We start from the raw sequence: 26,314 nt of genomic DNA on the forward strand, positions 1-26,314 counted from the left end.
GCGCCGCCGCGGCAGTCGCCTCAGCCTCCTCACCAGCGCTAAATCCGGGACTGGACCGAGCGGAGTTGCGCGTGTTGCCGAAGTGGGGTGGGCCGGGGGCGGGGAGGTTCGTTCCGCGGAGCCGCAGCCAGAACCGGGTGAGGCTTGTCCCCGCTGTCTCTTTAGCTCAGGGCCGCCGACAGTGGGGGTGGCCGGGAGCGGCGCAGCCTCCGGAGGCGGAGGCGGAGGCGGAGGCGGAGGCGCCGGGAGGCGGAGATGGGTGAGGGCGGCCTCCGGAGCCTCCCACCGACCCAGGACGAGCGCCCCGCGGCGCGGCCGCCGTCGCCGCTGCTGCCGCGTCGGGGCCTCGGGCTGCTTGCGGCTCCGCTCATGTCCCAGGCGCCTTGGCGGGCGGCCCGCGGGCTGCGGGAGTGCGGGTGCGGCCGCGAGGGCCGGGTGAGGCGGGCGGCGGCGGCCGGGGTCGCGGGTGGGGGAGGGGCGCCTCTGTGGGCCCTCGGGGCGGCGCTCGCACCCTCCCGGCCAAGGCGCGAGGTCCCCAAGTTTGGGGACGAGGACGCGGGCTTCCCGCGCCGGCTCCCTTTCTCGACCGCCGGGCCCGCCGCCCTCATGGTTTATTTGGGCTAGTTTCTAATGGCGGACGGGGAGCGGGCGAGCTGCGGGCTCCCGGCAAATGCGAGCCGACCCTGGCGCGGCGGGGACTGCGCTGGGTGGGCGGGTTCGGGGGTAGCACTCCTCGGTGGTGTCGGGCTGCGCTCGTCCTTCCCCTCCTCCCGGCCGGGCTCGCCGCCCGCCGCCTCTCTGTAGTACGAAGGAACAGTTTAGTCTTGTCTGGTGGTGGCGGTGCCTTTAGTTTTTGTTTTTACCTGTTTTCTGCACTGCGTTGGGGTGGGGAGGGTGGAAGAGCGCTGCAACCCTAGACTTTTTGCCCCTTCGCTTCCTTCTCCTGTGGTTACGGGTTGGTACTGCGTCCAGGTTGGCTATAATGAAATTGTTTTTATCTCCTCTCTCTCTAGGACCGGAAATCACCTTCAATCCATTCTGGTGAAAGTGTCATAAATTAAGGAGGAAAACATATCCTTTGTGAGTAGTTTTACACCAATTTTCTGTTTAATACAGTTGGTGTAATGGTAGGATGTGTTTCTGTGGAACTTACTTTTATCTTGAAGGCAAAGAGCTAATTTCTTAAGTGGACCCTGTCCCCAGAGCCAGGCCAGGGCAATCCCCGGGAAGCTCTGGGACTGGGTGCTGATGTTTGCACCACCGGTGTTCTCCAGAGTTCTAGTTTAAGTTAGTTCCATCTTAAATGTTTTTTGTTTAATATTCTTTTCCTTTCTAACGGAGAGAAATGATTTTTTTCTTTGCTGTTGGATTAAGGCAAATTACTGAATTTTCTGTTGTTTTAAGGTTGATGGAGGCAGTATCTTTTGTGTTTTTTTTATTTGAGGAAGATTTGTATCTGTATCCTCACAGTCCTCTAGCAAGCATCACATCAGGAATACATAGTCTAGTTTCATGCTAGTCGTAATTCTAGGATAGACCACTGAAATGGTGGTGACATCCTCCGTCATGAAGTTAATGTGTTTTTTCCCCTTGTTACTAGAAAGTAATCTATGTGCTGTACATTTTGGTATAGTAAAATGCCCCGTTCTATCATGTTCAGTTAATGGCTTTAACACTAATCCTTGTCTTAATCAATAATTTTACTAGGAGTCTCAAAATGATTGTTTTTAAACAATTCTCTGATTTTACATTTATTGTTTGGAATTCTGTACAGTTTTAGGTTTTGCCTGTTTTGTCCTTTCAGTTGATCGGTTTTCCACTGGTCATCAAAAAGAGGCTTCTAATTCGTTTCTCTTTTGCAGTCAGATTTCTGCCTTCCCTCTGCCCTTGTTGCCTCTTGGCAAACTTGGCTTTACCCTCACTTACTCTGTTATGCTTCTCAGCACGCTGCTGTAGTTAGACAGCTTTTAAGAATAAAAATTATTTACACAAAAGTTTTCATAGGATACCGAAAGTATTGGTGTTTCACATTGCTTGGTAGTTTTGTGGGATGATGGAACATGGGTATGGTTCTAGAGCTATGAGGAGCCTTCACAGGGAGAGGGAACTAGTGGGGCTTCAGAAGATTGGCAGGGTAAAAAGCCATTGACTCAGTTACTATCATTTGGAAAAGCCGCTTTTCAAAAAAAAAAAAAAAATCTGAATTTCTCTTCAGGGTGTTCCTAGGGTATTTGTGGCTTGACGTACAAAGGACTAGGTTTAGTGCTAGCCAGGTTGGGGTTCATCTCTCTGCTCTCTTACTTTGGCAAGTGCAAACTAAATAGGGGTCAATAAATGAACCTTTATAAATGCACATCTTATTCAGTGAAATGCTTTTTTTAATGTACATTTTACAAATGAGTGAATTTTGTCCGTCTGCCCAAGATTGCTGATTGATGAAGATTGAAATGACTTTAAAAATAGGTAAAATAGCTGGCCCATAAGTTTCAGGACACACACACAGAGGTTGTTAATGGTAGCTGCAATTCTTATCTTTTTTTCTTTATTTCTTGAGATTTTGTTAGCTTTATCTTTAAGCCCTTTTATTGATTTTTCCATTTCTGCTAAGCTTTTCATTTCTGGAAGCTCTTTTTTGTATTAGAAATGTTAATTTCTACATGGTCTTTTGCTTATCTTGTATCCATAGAGTACTGATTGTTTGTGGGTTTTCATTTTATATTTTCTTTTTCCTGCATTTTTCTCTGTCCTTTTTTTTTCTCTCTTTTAACAAGTATTTTTCTTATTAGAAACTTTTTTCAGATATTTCCTAATTCTTGTTGGTCTCATGATTAAAGATTGGGAAATAGAAAACAGATTGGAAAAATGAGTGCAGCTTTCGACTTGGAGCTTCACTTGGATGATTCTCTTGACCAATATATGGAGAACCTCTAAAGTCATTATCTTTAGATCTTTACTTTTTGTGGGTTCCTGATTCCACAGAAAAGAGTGTTTCTGGCAAAGAAGTCTTCCAGGGATGTCTGCTGCCTGGAAGATAGACACCTGGATGCCAGCTTTCTGGGAATCAAGAGGGAGAGAGGGGGCATTTCATGCACATAGTGTTGAAGCGTTCACCAGTGCTAGGTGAACCCAAGACAAAGCTGGAAAAAAATCAAGAAATAGAGAAAAAAAAAAAGATAAGAAGTATAGCTTTGTCTCTTATCCTCTCCAAAGAACTAAAGTCTAGAACTTGGGCCAGGGTGTGGAAAGAACTATCATCATCAACGTGATGGGAGGGGAGGGACCTAAGATTTCACAGCCTCTTTATTTTAGCCACCTCCTCTATTCCAGTGATAACCTGAAGCTTCTGAGCCTTTTGAGGATTCCGCAGCATAAATCAGGGTGTTTCTCAGCTTTTTCCAGCACTGCTTTAGAGTTTGGCTATCTCAGATAGGCAGAGTTAGTTAACTACTCATCCATCTGCTTTTCAGCTTTTCAGCTTTTGTTGTTTTTGTTTCTTCTCTTGTTTTTCCTTTCCTGTGAGGAGGAGGAACTTTACTGCTGTTTATGGGGTGGTTTTAGAAGGGAGTGAAGTTAGTTCTGTGTGATCAGTCTGCCATCTTAATCCCTACCAGACTCTTGATTTCTAGGTGGTAGTTTTGTACTTAGGCTCTTAATTCTCTTGGTATTTGTGGTAGTTTTTCATTTGATTCTTTGTTCTCCTATCTCATTGTATTTGTCAATACACCCAAAACCATGGTACACCTTTGTTTTGTTTATGATTTTAGATGGGAATGCTTGTAGCATATATTCACTAAACATGAAACTGGCTTTAAAGTTGATACTATTTAATGTAAATGTTTTTATAAAGAAAGATCTGTTCTGTGACAGAATATGTCCACAGAGGTGCCACAGAACATGTTTTTGAACTCATTGTTGATGAACAGGTTTTTGTAGCATACATCCTAATTATCTACTGTAGAGCCTAGAAGATAAAGGTGTGCTTACAGGTGGCCAAAAAATGAAACTTTGAAGCAATAATTAAGCATTTTAAAATACTTTCTTGGTGATTTTAATATTTAAGGTTCATAGTTTACCTTTCTAATCACATGCTAATCTGTCATGTTAATACTTCACTGTTTCTATTTTAGCTACCATTTTTAACTGATTCTTTTTAATATGTAAGTTCTACTTAATTGTGTATTAACAATTGAATATTAAGTAACTAATAAATTATTCAACTGATTTTTTAAAAATTGAAGATGGTCTCGGGAAGATTAATGATACTCAGTTATAATTTAAAATTTCAGTAAAATTTTTTGCAACTTTGAAAAAGCATGTTTTAAAAAGTGTAACACTGAATCACACACTTAAAAATGGTTAAAATGACAAGTGCTATATATATTTTACCACAATTTTTTAAAAAGGTAAATGTAGCAATCTTCAGGAAATAAAAACTGCTGTGAGATGTTACTAAAGTAAGCACAATAGGGCAAAGTTCCCTGACTTGTATCTTTGTTTTAGTGTTAACTCTTATCATTACCTCTAATTAAATACCTTTTTAACTTTGCAAGGTTGTTACCCACTACCTAGAGATCATTTGCATTTAAGAGTCTTGCTTGGGTTTAAGCCTAACTTTTATGTACGGTTGTAGTACAATTTTGTATTGATCTTCTGTATGCAGGTTCTCCATTGATTTTATGTTAATTTTCGTTGTATCTAAATGAAAATCAATTAAACATTAAATAGTTGTAGATCAGTAAGATACCACAGGAAGATGAGGTAAATATTTAAGATTAATTTGACATGTTGAAATTCTAGGGTGTAGGCAAAGTATTTGCCTGCATACCTTCTCATGGAGATGGATTTAATATTTTTTGCACTCTTTAATATGGTCCAGGCAGACACTAGGGACTTTGCATGTCCAGTCATCACGATAAATATCTCAAGACTCCTGTATTATCACCATTTACAATTTGTAGTTTAGAAAATTAAAACTCATTGAAGTAAGGTAATTTGGTGCCACACAGCTAATTAGCTAAACCATAACTTTTTCTGTTTTTGGATAATACTGTAAAAATAGTTAAAACTTCTCTGTAGGCCATGTTTATGGAATTAAAATGTTTGATGGTTAAATTATATGCACATGGCTTTTAATAGTGGTTTAACTTTCTCATAATCTGGGATTTGAAAATAGGTGAATACTTAATCTTTTTTCAGAAATGACTACATTGAATTTAGCATAAAGAATGCCGTTTCTGTTACTTCCTTTGGAAAGATTAAGTTAGGACCTAACAGCCTCCAGAGGGTACTGTGTAGTCACTTAACAGCCCTTTTCCAGAAATTGTTCTTTTCTATTTAAGGTTTATTCAAATACATAAAGAACTGAGAGAATTCATGTTCAACAGCTATTATATTTCATAACTCAGCTTAGGCTGAATTATTGCCTCTTTCCTTTGAAAATCAACCATATAGTAAGCTTACTGGATGAATGTTAACTGTGATCCCGATTTTTGTGTTTCTTTTATAACCTTTTTAAACTCATCCCTTAGGTTAGTTATTTCTTATTCTTTGAGATAGACTTATTTGAATGTTGATTTTTTTAAATAAATTTGGTCCTCATTAAAAGAAGTAATTTTAAAAAATTGCTTTATACATTAATTGCACAAAATGTAGTGGCTATGAAATAGATTATAGGGTCAGATTTCTTGGATTTGAATCCTGACTACCCTTTCCAGCAGTGGAGACTTGGGCAGGCCAGACAGATTACTTATCTTGAGTCTTAGTTTCCTAATGGATAAAAAGGGAAAAAGAATAGTTCTACCTCATTTACATAAGCATTAATTGAATTAATATATTTAATGGCATGTCACCTATTAAGAATAAACATTACCTTTTGTATGACTATAACTATTGCCACTTAAAATTAGTCGGGAACCTTATTTCAAAAAGATACCTGCACTCCAATGTGAATAGCAGCACTATTTACAATCGTCAAGACATGGAAACAACCTAAATGTCCATCCACAGATGACTGGATAAAGAAGTTGTGGTATATTTATGCAATGGAATAGTACTCAACCATAAAAAATAAAATAATGCCATTTGCAGCGACATGGATGGCCTTGGAGAATGTCATTCTAAGTGAAGTAAGCCAGAAAGAGAAAGAAAAATATCATATGATATCACTTATATGTGGAATCCCCCCCTAAAAAAAGAAAGGAAAAGACAAACTGAAATTACAAAACAGAAACAGACTCAGACAGAAAACAAACTTATGGTTACTAGCAGGGAACGGGGTGTGAAGGGATAAATTTAGAGTTCAAGATCTGCAGATACTGACTGGTACATATAAAATAGATAAACACATGTATACCGTACAGCACACTGAAAAATATTCGATATCTTGTAGCTTACAGTGAAAAAGAATAAGAAAATGAATATATGTATATGCATGTATGACTGAAGCATTGTGCTGTACACCAGAAATTGACACAACATTGTAAACTGACTAAAATTAAAAAAAAGTAGTTGGGAAGATTTTAGAATAGAATGTTACTTGGCATATTTTTGTATGAGATGTTCAAAATTGAATGATGACTGCTTTATGAGTGAGTTTTCTTAATTATTCACACTCAAAAAGTTCCCTCCTCCTTCACTGTCTTGAGTTTCTAAGAAAATTGAAGCCAGCTTGTATAAACTTACCTCAGCTTTCTGTTATTTCTGCATACTTATATACATTCCAGTTGCAGTTGACCCTTAAATAACACGGGTTTGAACTGCATGGGTCCACTTATACTCAGATTTTTTTCGGTAAATACTGTAGTACTGCCCAGTCCAAGTTGGCTGAATCTGCGGATGTGGAACCTTGGATACAGAGGGCCAGCTGTCCTGTATATCCTTGGATGTCCTGGGACCACCTCCTCCCACCCTCGCAGATACCACAGAACAGCCGTATACTTAACTTTTCCCCCCTTGTCTTTGAGAAAAGGTGATTTCCTGTTCATGATCAGTTTCACTACCACCTGTGCACAAACCCTCATCTTCTCTTAAGAGCCTTGTTTCACTGATTACTCACTTCTCCAGATTCTTCCAACTGGGTCTTTCTGCCAGATCCTTTTGTTCCCCAGTAAGTACATGGAAGTGTGTTGAATAAAATAAAGTGACTGAGAATTTGGGACCTAGAGTTAGAGCTCTGAGTTTTAGGTCCTATTTGGGCTTATCTAGATCTGTTTCCTGATCTGTAAAATGAATTAAATTATATCTATGTCATGGGTTTTTCTCAGAATTTTACATAAAAAACCCCATAGCATAGTGTCTGGCAGTTCCTGGACAAGGAGAAAAAAGATTCAGAAAGATTTAATCGCATAGTTATATTGGAAGCAGAGAATTTGAATAGTGACAAAAGACACTGGGGAAATAGGGATTGGATGGTATCATAGTCATTTTAGTAGCTAAAAGTATATCTAGTATAGTGATTGTATTTAGACCCTGAGGTATTGGTGCTTGACAGAATTTGTTACTGTTTTCTATTTCAAGGAAAGACTTAGATAAAAATCACATAAAGGAATTTAAAATTTCATTTGTGCTATTTTGTTGCAATAAAATACAATAATCATACTAGTCTTAACTGTACTTTAATAAAAAAAATATATACTAAGACTTTTTTTTTCTTTTCTCTGTTACAGGTTCTTTGGCATGGATAAATGTTCAGTGGGAGGATTAGACTTGACTGAACAGACTCCTGTTTTATTAGGGAGTAAAGCCATGACAGCTAGTCTCATGGACATAGGAAACTCATTTGGTGACCCAGCTAGCCCTTTAATTAATAGATCTAGAAACTCATCAGTGGAAGATGACGATGATGTTGTATTTATTGAATCTATACAGCCTCCTTCAACTTCTGCTCCAGTAATAGGTGTTCAAAGAAATTTTACATTTGCTTCATCAAGAAATGAAAAGCTACAAGGAAATTACTCCATAATTCTTCCCTCCTCAAGAGATCTGGCTTCTCAGAAGGGAAGTCTAAGCGAGACAATTGTCATTGATGATGAAGAGGACATGGAAACAAATGGAAGAGAAAAGAGAAATTCTTCCAGTTTTATCGAATGGGGACTTCCCAGAGCTAAAAACAGAACCAAAGATTTGGATTTCTCCACCTCGAGTCTTTCAAGAAGTAAGGTAAATGCAGGAATGGGTAATGGTGTTAACACTACAGAATCGACTCTGAAATTCATATTACTAATGTTACAACCTTAGAAAGAGGTATTAAGCTCTGAATGCTGGGCGAGATATGAACTTAATGATTACACATGTAACATCACTATAGAATACCAACTTGGGAGATGTCTCTAACGGACTGCAGTCAAGTAATTTTGGTGTTAATATACAAACATACACCCCATCTTTAACTTCACAGACCAAGACTGCAGTAGGACCTTTTAATCCTGGTAGAGTGAATGTGGCAGGAGATGAATTTCAGAATGGAGAATTTGCGACTCATCATAGTCCTGGTAAGCAGTAAGTGATATTAAGTATTTTCTTTCCACCGCAAGTAAATAAACTTTCGGCTGTTATATTTAGTATTGATATTTATTTTATTTACATTCTGTATGTGAAATATTTTATTACTCTTGACTTTCATATTAAGATAGAATGTTTTACTTAATAAAACTGTGTACTGTTTTGCCTGATTTGATTTATATCCAAAGTATTTTAATTGAAAAGTCCCATAACTATTACCTATATCTTTGTTTACTAGCATCTTTATTTTGACGTAAAAGTCGTAGAATAAAAAGATGGTTAGTGAACTGAGAGATTAATGTTACATAATAATTAAATATTACTTAACTTTTAATTCTATAACTTGACATTTCAATTTTTACTTTTCAAGTATTTACTTTTGGACTGCTTGTCTCTGATTTTTATTTTTAAATAAGCATTTTATTAGTTGCTTCATTTTAAAAGTTTGAAAACTTTCTTACCTTTAAATCAGAGACCTGTATTTTAAAAACTTTCTATGTGGCCAGTCTTGTTCTGATAAAATATAATGAAAGTTATTTAAAATTTTACAGATCTCTTTTGTGGCTTTTTCATGACTTAGTGTGGGTCTTATTTTTTGTTTGTTTGTTTTGGTTTTTAATGGCCATTTTATTTCTCTGAGTTATTGACCGTCTTAGAATTTTATGAAAGGACTAGAAAGCAACCAGAGCTAATAAGAATCTAATCACTTACTGCTTTAATGGAATGCTAGTATTTTTTTTTTCTTTAAACATTTTAAAATTAATTTTTCTTTGGTTATGGGAATATTACAGATCATTTGGAAGAAATCATAATTAGAAATAAGAAAATAATATCGGGGGGAGGGTATAACTCAAAGTGGTAGAGAGCACGCTTAGCATACATGAGGTCCTGGGTTCCATCCCCAGTACCTCCTCTAAAAAAAGAAAGTAAATAAATAAGTAAACTTAATTACCTCCCTCCTCATCTCAAAAAAAAAAAAACAAAACAAAAAAAAAAAAAGAAAATAGTATCTGTCACTTACCCTACTAAGTAGAGGTGACTTGATCACTGTTAAAATTTTATTTGTTTGGTTTGTAGATAATTGTGGATAGTTTTTTCTTCTCCTTTTCCTTTTGACACAGTTCTCATAGTGTGGAATCTGAAACCACATAATGAACTTTTCATTCTTTTGTATTACAATTGATTTATCTTTGAATGGATTTTACCTTTGTATGATTTGGTAAACATTGTGCTTTGGTTATTTGGAAAGAATTGATTTGCTGAGTTACGTAGGTCTTCTAAATGTTGACACTTTAGAAAGCTGTCAAGCTAACAGTGCTTTTTTTTTTTTTTAAATTGAGTTATAGTCAGTTTACAATGAGTGCAAGTTTTCATAGATCATAATTTTCACTTGAAAGCTCAAATTTTCCCATTGGCAACAAATACTGTTATTTTTCTTAAACTGACAGGCTCATTTGATTTTCAAGAAAATGTCAATAACCAGTTGGTCAGGCATTCTTTAAAAGTGATATTTCAGGAAAATGGCTAGTTCAGCTTTCAGTGCAACAATTTTGCAAGTGCTTTTCCACTTTTTCTTAAGACAACCATTGTACTTTGGTTGAAACAGAAGTGGTTTGTGTATGCGTCCCTGTTCGTTATATAGAATGTTGAGATGTAGTCAAAGGCTGAAATTTAGTAAAGTTAATAGTAATTTTCACTTTTTCATCAAGTTCTTCTATTGTATAATAAATCGTTCCACTGGCCTTTGTCCCTGGCTCTTGGGAGAGAGACTAAATCCTTGGAATTTACCAAATGCCTAATGACAAAAGACTGAGGCTGAGGGAGGGTCACCAGAAAGACCAAGCATGTGATGAGAGTTGGGCCTTTGAGCCAGCTTCACCTCCTTGGAGGAGACAGAGGCTGGAGATTGAGTTTAGTCACATGCAGTCATGCCCACACAATGAGACCCAATAATAACTCCAGACACTGAAGCTCAACGTAGCCTCCTGGTAGGTGGACCCATCCATGCCAGGTGGGTGACGGTGCCTAATTCCACAGAGAGTGGGCACAGAAGCTTGGCACTGGGGCCCTCCCAGACCTCACCCTGTATGTCTCTTCATTTGGCTGGTCCCAATTTGTATCCTTCAAATAAAACTATGATTGTAAGTATAGAGCTTTCCTCAGTTCTGTGAATCATTCTAACAAATTATCAAACCTGGAGGGGTCTTAGGACCTCCCAGATTTACAGTGAGTTGGCTAGAAGTGCAGGTGGCATCCAGAGTCAGGGCAGCCTTGTTGTGGACTATGCCTTTAAAGCTGTGAGGCTGATGCTAGCTCCAGGTGGTTAAATGGCAGAATTATATTGATTGACCAGTTGGTGTTGGAATAACAGCTGTAAGTGAAGATACCACTTTTTCTTTCTTTTCTACAAGTGCCTCTTAGTGCAGAGAACAGTACAGTCAGAATGTAGTCATGCTGGTACCAGCACAGCTTGGCTCCGCCACCAGCAGTTTCACCGTCATTGCTTCTGCATCACTAGTGCAAATGCCAACATGGCGAAAAAGGCAGATTATCTTGGTCTTGTTACAGAAATAGTTTGGCTTTGCAGGCCCTTTTATTTCTTTTTTATGTGATGTTGAGTAGAGTGATCAGAGTATAAAGTCTTGTTTTTGACCTGGGGTGGAAGGGAAGCATTTGACATTTCATCATTTAATGTATTAGATTGTGTCAAATATAATAAGCTTTTTATGTTTATCTGATAGCGTGATTTATCTGATAGCGTGTTTCTGGTCTTTGCAGTCATAAACAGGCTTCTCATGAATCTCTCTAAGTTTGTCAACACTTGTCTTATTTTCTTCTGAAAATTTTCTGTACGTAAAATTGCTAAGTCAAAATGTCAATTTATTTTTAAAGCTCTTGATGGGTAATACAAAATGACCCTTACCAAAAACTGTATTTGTTTCCTTACACCATAAGAAGTTGGTTTTTTTCTTCCATGTTTTAAGTTCTTAGAGGTAGGAGTATTATTTAATGTTTGCTAAACTGATCATTTAAAGGTGGTATCATCTTAATTTATGTATCATTGAACTTTTAAAAGTACATTTGCAAACTTTTTATGAATTTGTTCATTCATGTTCATCCACTTGTTACTTTGTATACCTTTTGTTTATTAAGAGTTAAACTTGATAAATATAATTTAAAAACTTGTGATCTCTGTATTGAAGGATGTGTTAAAAGCAGTTGAAAAAGATGTTGAATACTAGAAATAGTGTTCACTGAAAAATAATTGTTTTGGATCTTTTGTTTCTTTTACTCTTTGACTTATTTTTAATTTTGTAATTATTTCCTAAATTTTAGATGTCTATTTGTGGAAGCATGAATTCCATCTTACATACATATAAGCTCTCAAGTGAAGTTAAAATCAAAAAGCCTTGCTGTGTTTCTTTTGTTTCAGCTTTGACCATTTTTCACCTTCTGAAATAAATTGAAATTGTGTATTTAATGGTGAAGTGGATCAATAAGATGCCTTTCCGTTTAAAAGCACAGCACATAGCCTGATACTTAGCTGTGAAAATGCTGTCAAGGCCACTCAAATTGTGGGCATAAAGGAAACTTCCGAGTGTTGTTTGAATGTAATTTTGATTACTCCTGAGTGTGTGTTTATTCTTGTCATCTCTTTATCTCATTCAAAACTGTATTTTATGTTACTATATTTTTCATGACATAAAATATCAATGATTTTAATTTTAGGGGGAAGTAATTAGGTTTACTTATTTATTTACTTAGAGGAGATACTGGGGATTGAACCAAGGACCTCCTGCATGCTAAACATGCTCTCTACCATTTGAGCTATACCCTCCCCCTCAGTGATTTTAAAATGTGACAAAGACAAAAAGCAATAGAAGACCCACTTGATGTTCATTTATATACATGTTCTTAACTATGTTTAAACTGTGTTGTTTATGATATGGCAGTGAATTTCCATATTCTGAAGTACGGATTTACAGTGTTACTGTGTTCTCTAAGGTTTTATTTTGGGGGACAAAAGTTAGAGAACTAAATAATACCATTTGGTGTCAAATTCTGAAGAGTGTCTACCGAGGTGTCAGGTGAAGAGAGATGGTTAAGATGTGTCTTAAGCTTTCTGAAAGGTGAAGCCACTTGTCACAAGGCCTGTCTTCTTGTCGTTGGTGTCTTCACTCTTCGTTTAAATTGAATATAGCAAAGCTGATCTTAGTATTAACCCTAAATTTTGTTATTGCTTGCTGTCAGCATTAGTAAAACTAGCCAATTTTCCCAGGCGACGTACAGAACAGGAAAGCAGCAGCTGTATTCCTGTTGCGACTGTTGTTACTGCTTAGAGTCACAACTCCCCCAGGGCATCTCGCTTTAGCTGCTGTGTGCGTCCCACTTCTATAGACAAATAAGAGCAAGATGAGGGTTTCTGGAGTTGAGTTATATTTAAATCTAGGGCTTAAAAGTCCAGATTTCATTCTATAAAATTGTGACTCTCTAAAGTACAAATGAAACTCTGTTCCATCTTATGAAAATGGGACTGTCCATTAGAATGGAACTTTCAGTCACTTACCCTTTCATTGACCTTTAGGGTAGGCTGTTTTTCTTTTCTTCACTCATCACGTATCTTTATGTAAATAGCAAAATCTCATTGCAGAAAATACCTAAACTTAGAAATTGTTCTTGCATCTGTGTTGTATTTTTGTTACATTATAAGCATTTCTGTCCATGATACTGATTCTAGGAAGTTATGCTTCTGATAATAATAGACTGTGGACTAATAATAGATAGGTAACTCCTATCCCTCCTCCAGAGAATATATAAAATATGAAAAGCATCATAGAGCTATAAATACAATGAAAAAATTAGGTTTCTAATATCTGAGAAGGAGCCTTAGAGATGTTGTCTCTTACTTGGGGTTGCTTTTCTCTTATGGGTATGTGTTGAGGTCCAGAAAAGCCTGCTGGGAATCCAGAGGGCGCTTTCAGCAGAATTTTTTGAATTGGGGATATTCCAACTTTTGACTTGGGGATAGAATAACATAATCTAGACTCTGAAATTTTTTTTCTGTTTTTCATATAAAAATAATAACAATCAGGGATATGAGGATTCAAGACAATATAACAAAATCAAGAGGAAAAAAAGCAGACAATAGAATGAGCCCACAAAGGGTACAGATAATAGGATTATTAGATAATCTACACTTTAACTGCAGGTTGGGCACAGCTGAAGAGCATCTGAGTGTATCAGAACATTATCCAGACTGAAGCACAGAGAACTGAAAGGAGGGAAACAGAAAAAGATGTAAGAGACTTAACTGCACTTGATGAAAAGGATATGTAATTAATGTCCCAGACAGAAGAGGTACAATTGAGAATTTCCTAAAATAGAGAAGAAACACTAATGTATGAATTCAAGAACCTTTACAAATCCCAAGCAGGATAAATACCTAAGAAACCATTAGGAGACGTGCAGAATTCACAGTCACAGATGGGAAGCAATACAAGTGTCCGCAGCAGCAGTATTAGCCACACTGTGGAACACCCCTGTGGAAAGGAGCAAACAACCACAGCAGTGTGATGAAGCTTACAGGCAAGATGCTGAGTCAAGGACACGAGAGAAGAGGGTACATTGCGCGTGATTTCATACACGAAGTACAAAATAAGACAAACTAATCTTTGAAGTCGGAATAGGGATGGCTTGTGGGAAGGAGGGAAGTAACTTGAGTGGAAGAGACATCAGGAAGACTTCTAGGACGTGGAAGTTTGCTGTTTGTTTATCTGTGTGATGGTCGTACAAGTACGTACTCATCGTAAAAGTCTCCATTGATCTCTGCACTTAAGATGTGTAAACTTTTATGTGTATGCATTGTTCTGTAATAACTAAAAAAAAAACCCTACTGAGACACTGAAATAACTTCTCACTAGCAGACCAACGCTAAAGAAACACTAAAAGGTTTAGATGCAGGAAGAAATGAAGAACATTTAAAACTCAAATAGCGGTTATGGTCCTTACTGGACTTTGGTGTAAATCACCTCTAACTTCTAGGTCTTAATTTTCCTTGCATATAATGAGGGATTTAGATTAAATAGTCTGCTAGGCCCCTTCTCTTAAAATTTATCCTCAGGATAGAGCATGGAAGAATTTAAGAGTTCTTTACGTTTAACCTGGAGACACTAGTACCAAAAATAAAATAAGAATTTGATGAAATAAGAAACTTTAAAATTAGAAGAAATTGAATATTTGAAGTATAAACAAAACATTTGCTTTATATATGTATGTACAAAAGCTAAAGTGAAAAAAATTTCAGAACCAATTGAGCAGTATTGTTGATGTCTCACTGTACATAATTATATATAAATATATGGTATTTATCCATGGATAAGTTCGCAAAATTTAAAAGCCCAATATTTTTGTATTTAGGGTTCTTATTTCTCCCATATTAGTGGTAGCAACAAATCTTGTAATAGTTATCTTTTATTTCTATTACTTATTAAATCTAGTTTGTTATCCAGTATGATATGCAGTGTAGTTTGGTCCCAGAATGCATCCTGTTTATAAATAATATTTGTTTTCTAAAGAAATGGTTAAGAAGTAGGAAAATTTAGCAATAAAGAAAGTTCTGAGTACTTGGTAATAAAAGACAGTTTTGGAATCCAGTTCATATTCGCCAGCAAGTCATCCTGTGGAATGAAAGAACGAAAAGGAAAAAACAAGATCAGAAACAGTGGGTGGGGATTAGAAATGAAAAGAGTTGTTAGTGTTGGTAGTATTACGAGAGGCCTTGGAGCTGTGATGCATGGAGGGGCCGCAGGCCTTGGCTCATGACAAAAGCTGTTGAAGAGAGATGATAGAATAATGTAGTAGTTCTGGGCCCTGTTTCTCAAAGATTCACTGTTACCCAGAGTTAGTTAGAAATGTAGGATCTCAGCCCCTCCTCAGACCTACTGTTTTGTTGTTGTTGTTGTTGTTGTTGTTTTGCCTTTCTGTGAGTTTATTGTGGTTTTTTTAATTATTACTTTAAGAAAATGACATTCTGTGCTTTTTGGATTTTAAAGGTAACCATATCCACTGTAGAAATTTGGAAAGGTAAGATCATAAACAGTGCCCTCACCGTTACCACCAGCAGCACCTGAGGGTTTACGCCTCCATTCGGCTTTGCACGTGCGTCTGTAACCCTGGACTCACGTGCACATCACAACTGTGATAATGTGATGTCCACAGCACATGCTAGGAGACGTGCCTGACCCACACTGGCTGCTTCTACCTAGAAGGCAGCTCTCCCGATGCAGTAATTCCCTTGGGTTGTGTCAAGCTGTTCTGTCTCAGTCCAGCCACAAATGATCGTGACCAGGGGCAGTTTTATTAACATGATTGATAAATTCTGAGTCAGGATGGCTGCACCTAGTAAGGGAGGATCAGACCTACTGATTTAGAATCACTATTTAAACAAGGTCCCCAGGTGATCTTATGCATGTTTAAGTCTGAGAGGCACTATGACCTGCATACGATGTTGTTCCGTTTTGAAGCTAATGGTAATGTATGATGGAGGCCCTGTGTGATCCCCACCTCTACTGATGCCTAGGAGAGATTTCAGAAGGCTAGGGAGTAATTGTACAAAGAGTTGCTTTAAAATGTTATGTCTAAATTATATTTATTTCAAAGTATTTTGGAGGGAAATGTACTAATGTCTATATATTACTTAAAATACATAAAAAGAGTAGATTGAAAGATGTGATAAAGTGAAATAGTGTAGAATCTACTTGGACATACAGGTGTTCACTGTAAAATTCTTTCAACGTTTCTATGTGCTTTAAGTTTTTCATAATAAAATGTTAGAGGGAAGCTGTTATGAAAATGGGTATCATATATCATACTCTTCAGTTATCTTTTATTTGCATATTTGCTTTGTTTTGTATTGTAGTCTTTCCTTTTAGAAAAAGTGGCTTAGGAAGTGCCCCGAGTACAAAATGTAATGCTTCATCGTATGCATTATCTCATTTAGTCTTTTTTTTTCTTTCTTTAGGGTAAAAGTAGATTTATTCAGGGAGATACACACTCCATAGACAGAGTGCAGGCCATCTCAAAAGGCAAGAGAGGGACAGAGAGAGTCAGCTTCATTTAGTCTTCATAACACTGATAGGTTAGGTATCTGCGCAGTTTGTAGCTGAGAAAACCGAGACCCAGTTTAATTTACTTACACAGTCTCCGGTGCAGGAGATACATTTTGAAGCTCGGGGATCTGACTTGAGAGACGATGGCTGCCGCATCGCACAGCTGCACAGCCGCCGTTTCCACAGCTGGCACAGTAGGACACCACCCCTCAGAATACAAAGTGGTGGTTCCCCGGGGTGGACAGCAGGCCGCCTGGCCCGAACCACTCACTTGTAAGGCTTTCTCGATATTTTCCTACTTGTGCAATATGAATGTTTTCTGATGTGAATTTTGAACTGTTCAGTGACTTTTTCTTGTATGTTTTCTTTTTAAGATTCTTGGATCTCCCAGTCAGCATTGTTTCCCCGTAATCAGAAACAGCCAGGGGTGGATTCTTTATCACCAGTGGCCTCGCTTCCTAAACAGATTTTCCAGCCTTCTGCCCAACAGCAACTGACTAAACCAGTTAAAATCACTTGTGCAAACTGCAAAAAGCCTTTACAGAAGGGACAGACAGCTTATCAGCGCAAAGGATCAGCTCACCTCTTCTGTTCCACCACCTGCCTCTCTTCCTTCTCTCATAAGCGTACTCCAAAGAAACGCAATGTAACAAGTAAAAAGTAAGGATTACCTTTCAGCACGGCTCCATGTGGTTGGACCCTGGCGGTGTGAATGTGTGTTCTGAAAGTAATTAGTTGCAAAGATTCGTGGGTAGAATTGATGCACAGGTGTCTTCAGGTTCACTGAGCTGTTGCCCTAGAGTGTCAGAGCCATGGGTCGTTTGCGCTGCACTCGCTCAGGCAGGAGAGTATAGGTGTAGAAGTAAATCCACCCCCTCTCCCTGTTGCTGCCTTTGCCTCGCCCCTTCCCCACCTTCTCCCTTAGTTCTGTCCACTTGCTGACACCCTTCTGAATGCTTCTGAAAGTCGCAAGAACCTGTGGCAAGGTTTAAAAGGTCATAACGGTGACAACAAAATATTTTCATCTCTAAATCTCTTCTCACATTATTTACGAACTCTTGGCAGTGAAACCAAAAAGTAGATTTTTCTAGACCAAAAATTATGGTTGATTCCTAGGTTTAAATCATGAGAAAATGTAAAATGTCAGTTATTGTTCATATGTTCTTAAATTGTGTCTATCCATTGTATTTCAGAGATGCACCTACAAAAAAAGCTTCTGTTGTTCCTCAAGTGGAGTCAAGTGGATCCTTCCAAAAATTGTGTAGTACATCTTGTTTGTCTCCCTTTGAAGACAACCAGAATCTTAGAAAAAGAGTTCTGAATAAATCAAGATGTACAATCTGTAGTAAACTTACGGAGGTCTGGAGTTTTACATCTTATTTATGATCTAGGTTACAGTGATCATTCTAACTTTTAGGTGCTGTTAAGTGCTCTGCCATCTCCCCAGTCTACCTATGATGTTAAGGGAAGAACCAGGATACGTCAGACTGCCCTGTAAACGGATGGCCATTTGTGTGGTGTGGGAAGTAAACATCCCTGTCTGTGGAATTAGATGTACTCATAAACAAAGCAATAGTTTTATGGCGGATTTTGTTTTTATTAGCCACACTAAATAAAAATGTAGGTTTAGGATGTAAAGTAAACAGCCAGTCCTGCAAGAACACGTAGAACAAGCAGAGTCGGTTGCTTCATATTTCTTAGGTAGTGTTGCCATCTTTCGAAAGAAGAGTGTATCCAGGCGTCTTCACTTAACACAGCCCTGGGTAACTGAATGAGGTGTTGGTTACTCGGCAGCTGTGCAAACCCAGATGTGGTGTTATCTCCCTTACGTATATACAGGGTGTGGGCAACATTGACCCCCACCCCTACTCCCACCAGGTTTTCTAGGAGAGTGAAGTTTATGATACCTACAAATTCCCAATCCATTTATTTTTAAGCAGGTCATATCAAAGCCTGCTAACCAGTTCATCTTCTGTAATTCTTAAATGTCTCTGGGGAGGTTATTACTGGTTTTATTGCTTTTTGTTCTGTGAATCTTATTTTTCCTTTTTTATAAAACCAAACAATGGTTTTACAAAGAAATCAAAAGTAAAAATGAAAGTAGCTAAATGTGCTTTTTTTTGAGTAAAGGTATATTTATTTAGAGAGATACATGCTGCATAGAGTGAAAGGCAAGGAAAGGTGTGGTGGTTGGGTGCTTAGGTTAAAGTAAAATAGGTACATGCTCCATAGACAGAGTGCTGGCCGTCTCCGAAGAGGAGGGAGTGAAAAAGGGCCCTAAATGTGCTTTTTAAAGTCTTCCCTGAATGTTTCTTCCACTGAGAAATTACTAGAGGTTCTTTGTTTCTGTTGAAGAAACTAATTATCTCATTTTTGGTGCTAATAATGGCTCATTTATTTAAAAATTGGTTTTTCTTTTAGATTCGCCATGAAGTCAGCGTTAATAATGTAACACATAAACTGTGCAGTAACCAGTGCTTTAATAAGTACAGGTTGGCCAATGGTCTGATAATGAATTGCTGTGAGCAATGTGGGGAGTACTTGCCCAGCAAAGATGTTGGAAACAACGTCTTGGTCATTGAAGGTCAGCAGATGAGATTTTGCTGCCAAAGTTGTATTAACGAATATAAACAGGTAATTCTTTCTTAATGAGTATTAAATGAGCAAGTTTGCAATAGCTCCTCCCTGTTAGCTTACTTTGAGCAGATTTATGTTAGAATCTCCTTTGGTTCCATTTTTGGCAGTCTCTCATTGAGTAATACTCCCAGGTATTGAAATCGATTTCTAAGTAAGCTTGTTTTAGATCTTTACTTTTTTGTAAACGTTACAATGAGTAATTCTTTTCTCTACCAATTTGCACTCCACTGACAACTTAATAGTTCCAGTTGCTCTATATTCTTAGCTAAATTTAGTATTGTCTGTTTTGACTTAAACTATTCTGATGGATATGAAATGATGATATCATTGTGGATTTAATTTCCTGGTAACTACTGTTCCCCTTTAATTACTCATATCTTCTCTAGTAAAAGTATCTATTCAAGTCTTAGCTCACCTTTTTATTAAGTTGTCCTCCTATTATTGAGTTGTAGGAATTCTTTATATATTCTGGATATGTATCTTTTGTAAAATAAATGTACTTGGAAGATTTTTCCCCTGGATAGTGTTTTGTCTTTTTGTTTTCTTACTGTTGCTTTTAAAAAGCCCAAGTTTTAATTTTAATAAGGTCCAATTTACTATTTGCTTTTCTTATTAATACTTTTTGTGTCTTGTTTAAGGAATCTTTGCCTACCAAGGTTACGAGATATTTATGTCATCTTATATAAGCTTTTTAGTTTTAGATTTTATGTTTAAGTCTGTGATCCATCTCAAGTTAATTTTGTGGATGGTGTGAGGTAGGGGTTAAAGAATTACCTTTCTGATTTCAAGACATTAAAAACCTCAAAACATTGTATCATATACCATAAATATGTATAATTTCTAAAAATTATTTATTTTGGGAGGGGAGGGAGGTCATTAGGTCTATTTATTTGTTGTTAGTTTTTTTTTTTAATGGAAGTACTGGGTATTGAACCCAGGACCTCGTGCATGCTAAGCATGTGCCCTACCACTTGAGCTATACCCTCCCCCCAACATGTACAATTTTTATTTATCAGTTATACCTCAGTAAACCTGGGGAAAAAAGACATTAAGCTACAGTAATTAAGATAGTGTGGTATTGACATATAAAGATAAACAGATCAATGGACTAGATAGGCCAGAAATAGAACCACACAAATATAGTTCACTGATTTTAGGAGAAAGGACAAAATCATTTTGAGGGAAAAGCAAGATACTTTCAATAGACGATGCTGGGACAACTTTTTTGTTTGTATGGGCATAAGTGAACCTGACCTCATTTTATCCAATGTACAAAAATTAATTCAATGTGGATCATAAATGTAAAATCAGGAGCATGTTCAGCTCTCATTTTGCTGAATAAGGATCTCGGTGGTTCATTTTCGGGGAACAGTAACTCTGAATTGCAGGCTTGTTGGACAGCAGAATAAACAGTAGGTCCCATGTTGACTTTTGAGTTTTTGTATGAAGGCTTATTTATATTATCTTTATTATTTTCTTTATGTATATTGCACCTCATATTTAAAAGCTTTTGGGTGTGGCTTATGGATAAGATTGCAGGGGACAGTTTAAAAACAGGCAAAAGGATGTAGCATACATTATCTTTTCTAAAGAGTATATAAGAATAACCTCTGATTTGGTAATAAACAACTATTTTAGGTCATATGTTTTGGTTTTTTTTTTAATGGATGATTTACCTGCATCTACTTAGGCCGTAGGCTTCTACTCAGTCAAGGACAATGAGTGCATAAACTTCAGACAGATACGCTGTTTGTCCTCTGAAGAGCGGACAGCTTGCACAAAGGTTATCAATTTTTTACTCCTAAATGAACACCAGAGGAGGTAAAAATGGGAAAATATGCATAGTCAGAATAGACAGCAACAATATATCCAGAATTGCTTGAATAACTACATTACCTGCCACTGATCCCCCCAGAAATGTCTGTCCACATCAGTAATGCAGATAGCTCATTAGTACTTGGCAAATAGAAGAATGACATTTCTGTGTAATACAGAAGTTTTATAAATGCGTTTTTAAGTGATGAGTGGCAGGCCTCACAACAGAAAACCTTAGTGATGTATGAAAACCTTAAGGAAAAAACTGAACTCTTGCAGTTAGTGGCTTATCTCAAAATACCACGCATAGTCATGATGTTAAGACTGGGTCTTGGTATTAGTCAGTGACCTAACCAGGGCTGATTTTGCCCCCTGGGGACATTTGTCAGTGTCTGTAAACATTTGATTATCACAACTGGGTGAGTGCTCCTGGCACCTAGAGGGTGGAGGCCAGAGATCCTAAACATGTGCAGCGTGCCAGGCAGCCCCTCACAGCAGAGTATCTGGCCCAAGAGAGGTGCCAGGGGTGCCAACGTCAAGAAGCCCTGTGTCTAAAGGCTAAGTTGCAGGTAGCAACTGTGAGATAAGCATAGTGAGGAGGAGGAGAACTAAGTTTCCATCCTCCCCTCTGAGAAGTCAGTAGTGATGCCTGAAACTGGGAGAAAAAAATCACTAAATAGTGATACACGGATGTTGTTTTAATATTTGGAAATAAACTAAAGAATCAGCTGAAAATGTTGACAGTAGCTTCTGGGAAAAGGGAAATGTAAAGGGGTGAGGGATTGCTGTTCCTCTTTGTTAGCCAAGTATAACTAGTTGATGCTTTTTACTAAGTGTGTATTCAGTTCAATTAAATAAAAACCTTTAAAATATGTTAAAGAAACTGAAGTTCAGAGAATGTGTCTTTGAAGTCACACAGCTAGAATTGACCATCTGAAGACTTAATGCACTTTATTGCCTTCATTGCTGATGCTTAATTGTCCATGTGCTATATTACCGCAGGGTGTGGGTAATACTATATTTTTATTTCTGCTTTTTGGCTATTACAAACATTTTGTGCAAGTCTTTGCCTGGACAAATTTTCATTTTGGCATTGCTGGGTCGTAGGGTCACTCTGTTTACCTGACTCTGGTCATTCTTCTTTTATTATAGCCGTCCTAGTGGGTGTGAAGTGGTGTGTGGTGGTAACAATTTATATTTCATTGATGATTATTAGGCATTTGTATATACATTAATTTTTTCAGTGTTAACAATTTAAGGTAAATTTTTAATCTATTTCTCCTCAGATGATGGAAACAAACTCAAAAAATTTATTAGCATCAGAAAACAGAAAAAGGAATGCTGTTAGAGAAGAAAATGAAAGAAAATTTTGTGGATCGTTGAATATACTTTTGGAAAAAGTAGAGGGAATACCGGAAAAAAGGGGAAAGACGTTAGAGCTACAGGTTTCAGCAGAATGTAGCCACGACACATCACTGATCCTGCAGGATGTGAATTTACCTCCTCCTGTGTCAACCACAGCTGACAAATTGCAGGAGCAACTGGAAGAGAAAAAAACAGAAGACTCCATTAGACCAGTTGTGGTTTCTGCAGATCCAGGTACATGGCCCCGAATTTTGAGTATTAAGCAGAGGGACACTCTAGTTGAAAATGATCCACCTCAAGTAAGAAATTTTAACTTTCCAAAAGACAGTACAGGGAGGAAGTTTTCAGAAACTTACTATACAAGAATTCTTCCAAATGGTGAAAAAACCACTAGATCCTGGTTGCTGTATTCAACCTCAAAAGATTCTGTGTTTTGTCTGTATTGCAAACTCTTTGGGGAAGGGAAAAATCAGCTGAAGAATGAGAATGGGTGCAAAGACTGGCAGCATTTATCACATATTCTTAGCAAACATGAGGAAAGTGAAATGCACATCAACAATAGTGTTAAATATTCAAAGTTAAAATCTGATTTGAAAAAAACTAAAGTGGTTGAAGCTGCTGGACACAGATCACAGGAGACTGAGGGAAGCGATGGTGTGAAGCTGTTGTACATGGTCGACCTGGTCTGACATGACGCAGTCATGCGCTCACTCAGATCTGCATCCGCCGGTGGGTGTCGCCTGTGCTGAGGCTCTGGGCAGAGCAGCACATCAGTCATTAGCAGTAAGTATCACGGCACATAACTAGTAAAGATTTCGTTTCGTCTCCAAATTCTAAGGGTAATGGCGTTCATAGTGGTTAATGCCAATTTCAGTGAAGGTGAATTGTTACCTTTCCAGTCTGTCTGTTCACACCTTTTTAAATGGGCACTTCAGGACTGACATTTGACTGGTGAGGCTGATGTTCTGTTTGATTATCTTGAAAGTGGGAGAAAGGCTTGAATTTATCAATACCAGTTGCACAAGATATTTATGTGAACAGGCATGTCATTCAGAAACGGAATGGGATCCGAAACTGCAGCTTTTTGCTGTTAAACCAAATACTTGTGATTTATTTCATTTGGGCAAAACATCGTTTTATTTCAGCAAAATAGCATCATTTGTTACATTAAATTAAGGTGGTTAATTTGTGTTTTATTCGTTTGGTTTGGTTTTAATTTAATTTGTAAATGTTTTAGTTTTTATTGTCATGTGAAAACCATAAGCATAAAGAGTGTATACCTATTTTTATGTTGGTACAAATATAAGAAATATTAAAATAAATATATTAAGTTAACCTTTAGCTATTGTGACTTTTTTTTCTTTTCTGAAGGAGAAAATACTCTATTGAAAATTAAGGCTCTCAACTTTTTCAAATGGTTAATCAGTGTTCCCTTCACCATGTAATTCTTTTTATAACCATTTTGTTTTCTGACAACTGGATCATTTCAGTGTTTCAGACTTGGGTCTGAATGAGGCTCTGGGGTGTTTCCAAAAATCCAGACTGCTCCAGAGTGTATCACAGGTTCTGAAGTTCCTTTGCAAACTGTTCATGTGCCCACTATTCCATTAACACTTACCAGTTAATTGAATGACAGGTTTGTTATGTAATCATGTTAGATAGACCTGGACTCCTGAGTGTTGCTGGTGGATGTAACCAGTGTCCAGGTTCTTGTCTCGTCGCAGAAAGAGTTCAGAGATGAGACAGGGAGGTCGAGAAAGTAAAGTGGGGACTTAACTAAGAGGTAGCTAGTACACTCAGGGAGAGAGCAGGCAGGCTCAGATGAGCATCTGTGCTGAGTTTCTTTGGCAAGTTGGTCACACAGGGTGTAAAAATTAATAGGTGGAATATTCATTCGGGAGGGAAGGGTTTGGGGTCATATTCCCTGATTTTCATCCCAACTCCACCCTCCCAAAGGGAGGAGTGATTTTTGTCTTTATTTGGTCTGGATGGGAAGTGTCATGGCGTTGGTGCATGATGGGTACTCCTAATCTGCAAGGCTAATTTTATTGTAATGAGGGCATAATGAGCAAAAGGTTACATTCGGACCCTGGAGATCCCTGCCTATTTCCACCTTCTTTTCTGTCGACCTCCAGGCCACTCATCACCTCAAAAGGTGTGACCACTTACCAGCCCAGAGCTTCCTGCTTTTCTTTCTCTGCCCATGGACCCCTGGTGCTTACATGATGTGTGGTTTCCTGCATTTGGCTCTTGCCCCTCCTTCCTGCCCAATTCCTGCCATTTGGTCTGCATCCCCCTTTCTCTGCTCATATCTAGCTATAGTCTGCTCTAACATGAGCAAACTAACCAGTGGCCACTTAAGATACTTTGGAAAAAAGGTCAAATTTATCCATTGAGAAAACAAAGTTAGATTCTCACCTTTAAATTCTTTGATTTCTTCAACACTGCATGGCACACCATGAACTCTTCATGTAATAATGAGTTAAATGTGAAAAATTCAAAAGATGTAAGTGTTGGATTTATGTGTTCACTGTAAATTTCTTCCAACCTTTTGGTTATGAAATTTTTCATAATGAAATGTTGAAGGAAAAGTCAACTGTAAATTCAGAAGATAATAAAAGTAAATAACTCCAGGCAGCGGCATCATTTAGGATTTTTTCCCACTTATTTTGCTTTTTTTTTTAAACATTGAAAAATTAGTATGTGCTGCCTGTAGAGAAGGAAGGGAGAAAGCACGGAGAAGGGCAGGTCCTGTCTACCTCCCCCAACTCCCCTGCTGCAGGCTGTATCCTCGATGATCCGGACAGCCCAGGGTTTGTTTCCATCATATTAATTTTACTGAGAAAAGGCATTAGAAAAAAACAATCTCCTACAAATTTAATATCAAAAATTAGGAAAGACAATTCAGAATAACAGTCCTCAAGAAATGGCAATTTATTGGTATTGTCATCTCACAGGGCACAATTGAAAATTTTTTCATAAACCTCAGATTTTCAAAATTGCTGCCTTGAAGGTTCATGACACTGAGCCATCCTCTCCGTGTGGCTCCCTCCCCCCTCCCCTGCGCAGTGCTGAGAGCCAGGAGCAGTTGCTAACAGCCTCTGTACGTACAAGTCACAGTTTGTTGCTGAGTAAGTAACTGAAGTAAAGAGCTCCATCAAGTTCAGTGGAAGGAATAATGTTGATTTTAGGTCATACCATTTCTGCTTCAAAGCTTTGAAGTTCCCCATTGTTTTCAGTTTTTTGTTTGTTTTGAGTAAAGGTAGATTTATCTAGAGAGATACAGACTGCATAGAGTGTAAAGCAAGAGAAAGGCAAGGAAAGAGGTGTAGGATTGGGTGCTCAGGTTAAAGTAAAGTGGGTACACACGCCACAGAGTGCGGGCTGTCTCCGAAGGTGGGGGGAGCAAAGAAGGGCCCCTTGTTTTCAGTTTAAGGCTCCAACTCCCTGGCAAGATTGATAGATGCAGTCATCAGTGGCAGACAAAAGGGAAGGGTTGTAGGTAAAGTCAACCTCAAGCACAGACCCTTAGAACGGAAATAGTCCTCCGTAATGTGGAATTACAAAGTGTGACCCTGTTAGGATGAAATTGAGAATTTGAGAATTTAACTCAAGCTAAAAGAAAAATCTGAGCCAAGTCTTTGTTGTTGAGAAAGTGTGAAGTTAGTTTGGGGAAATGATGGTGTAATATTGTGGAAAATAGAGGTTTTCAACAACAACAGATCATGGCTTGTTGTTTTTCAGGCAGTGGTGATTTTAAACACGAAAAGTAGATGATGAATCAATGCCCTGGAAGTCACATCTGGAGGGAAGATGTGCTCCTACAGGTTAATAAAGCAGGGGAACCTAAGACCTGGGAAATGGGACTAACACCTAATTCACATGGGTGT

At 38.0% G+C, this 26,314-nt stretch overlaps 1 protein-coding gene across 11 annotated transcripts; it reads left to right on the forward strand.

Annotated features, from left to right (window-relative positions):
• ZMYM5 (zinc finger MYM-type containing 5) lies at positions 1-23,765 on the forward strand. 11 transcript variants are annotated; one of them, XM_032496520.1, is made up of 8 exons: positions 1-137; positions 1,014-1,080; positions 7,665-8,157; positions 8,396-8,489; positions 16,982-17,267; positions 17,801-17,966; positions 19,029-19,241; positions 22,346-23,765. In XM_032496520.1, exons 3-8 carry the CDS (start codon positions 7,675-7,677, stop codon positions 23,111-23,113), a joined length of 2,010 nt encoding a protein of 669 aa, XP_032352411.1. In that variant the 5' UTR covers positions 1-137; positions 1,014-1,080; positions 7,665-7,674; the 3' UTR covers positions 23,114-23,765. The 11 variants fall into 11 exon arrangements, 7 of the variants coding, with proteins under 7 accessions (XP_032352411.1, XP_032352416.1, XP_032352414.1 ...); XM_032496518.1 differs by lacking the exon at positions 1-137 and adding an exon at positions 224-435; XM_032496521.1 differs by lacking the exon at positions 1-137 and adding an exon at positions 224-416.
• Positions 23,766-26,314: the final 2,549 nt, after the last annotated feature.

Source organism: Camelus ferus, chromosome 14 (assembly GCF_009834535.1).
Source record: "Camelus ferus isolate YT-003-E chromosome 14, BCGSAC_Cfer_1.0, whole genome shotgun sequence".
Lineage (NCBI taxonomy): Eukaryota > Metazoa > Chordata > Mammalia > Artiodactyla > Camelidae > Camelus > Camelus ferus.

Bases quoted from the DNA above. Each gene is read 5' to 3' on its own strand.
- ZMYM5 (XM_032496520.1), top strand. From the start codon at position 7,675: ATGGATAAATGTTCAGTGGGAGGATTAGACTTGACTGAACAGACTCCT. The intron at 8,490-16,981 runs GTAAGCAGTAAG...TTTCTTTTTAAG, and splicing joins TGCGACTCATCATAGTCCTG to ATTCTTGGATCTCCCAGTCA. The intron at 17,967-19,028 runs GTCTGGAGTTTT...TTTTTCTTTTAG, and splicing joins TCTGTAGTAAACTTACGGAG to ATTCGCCATGAAGTCAGCGT.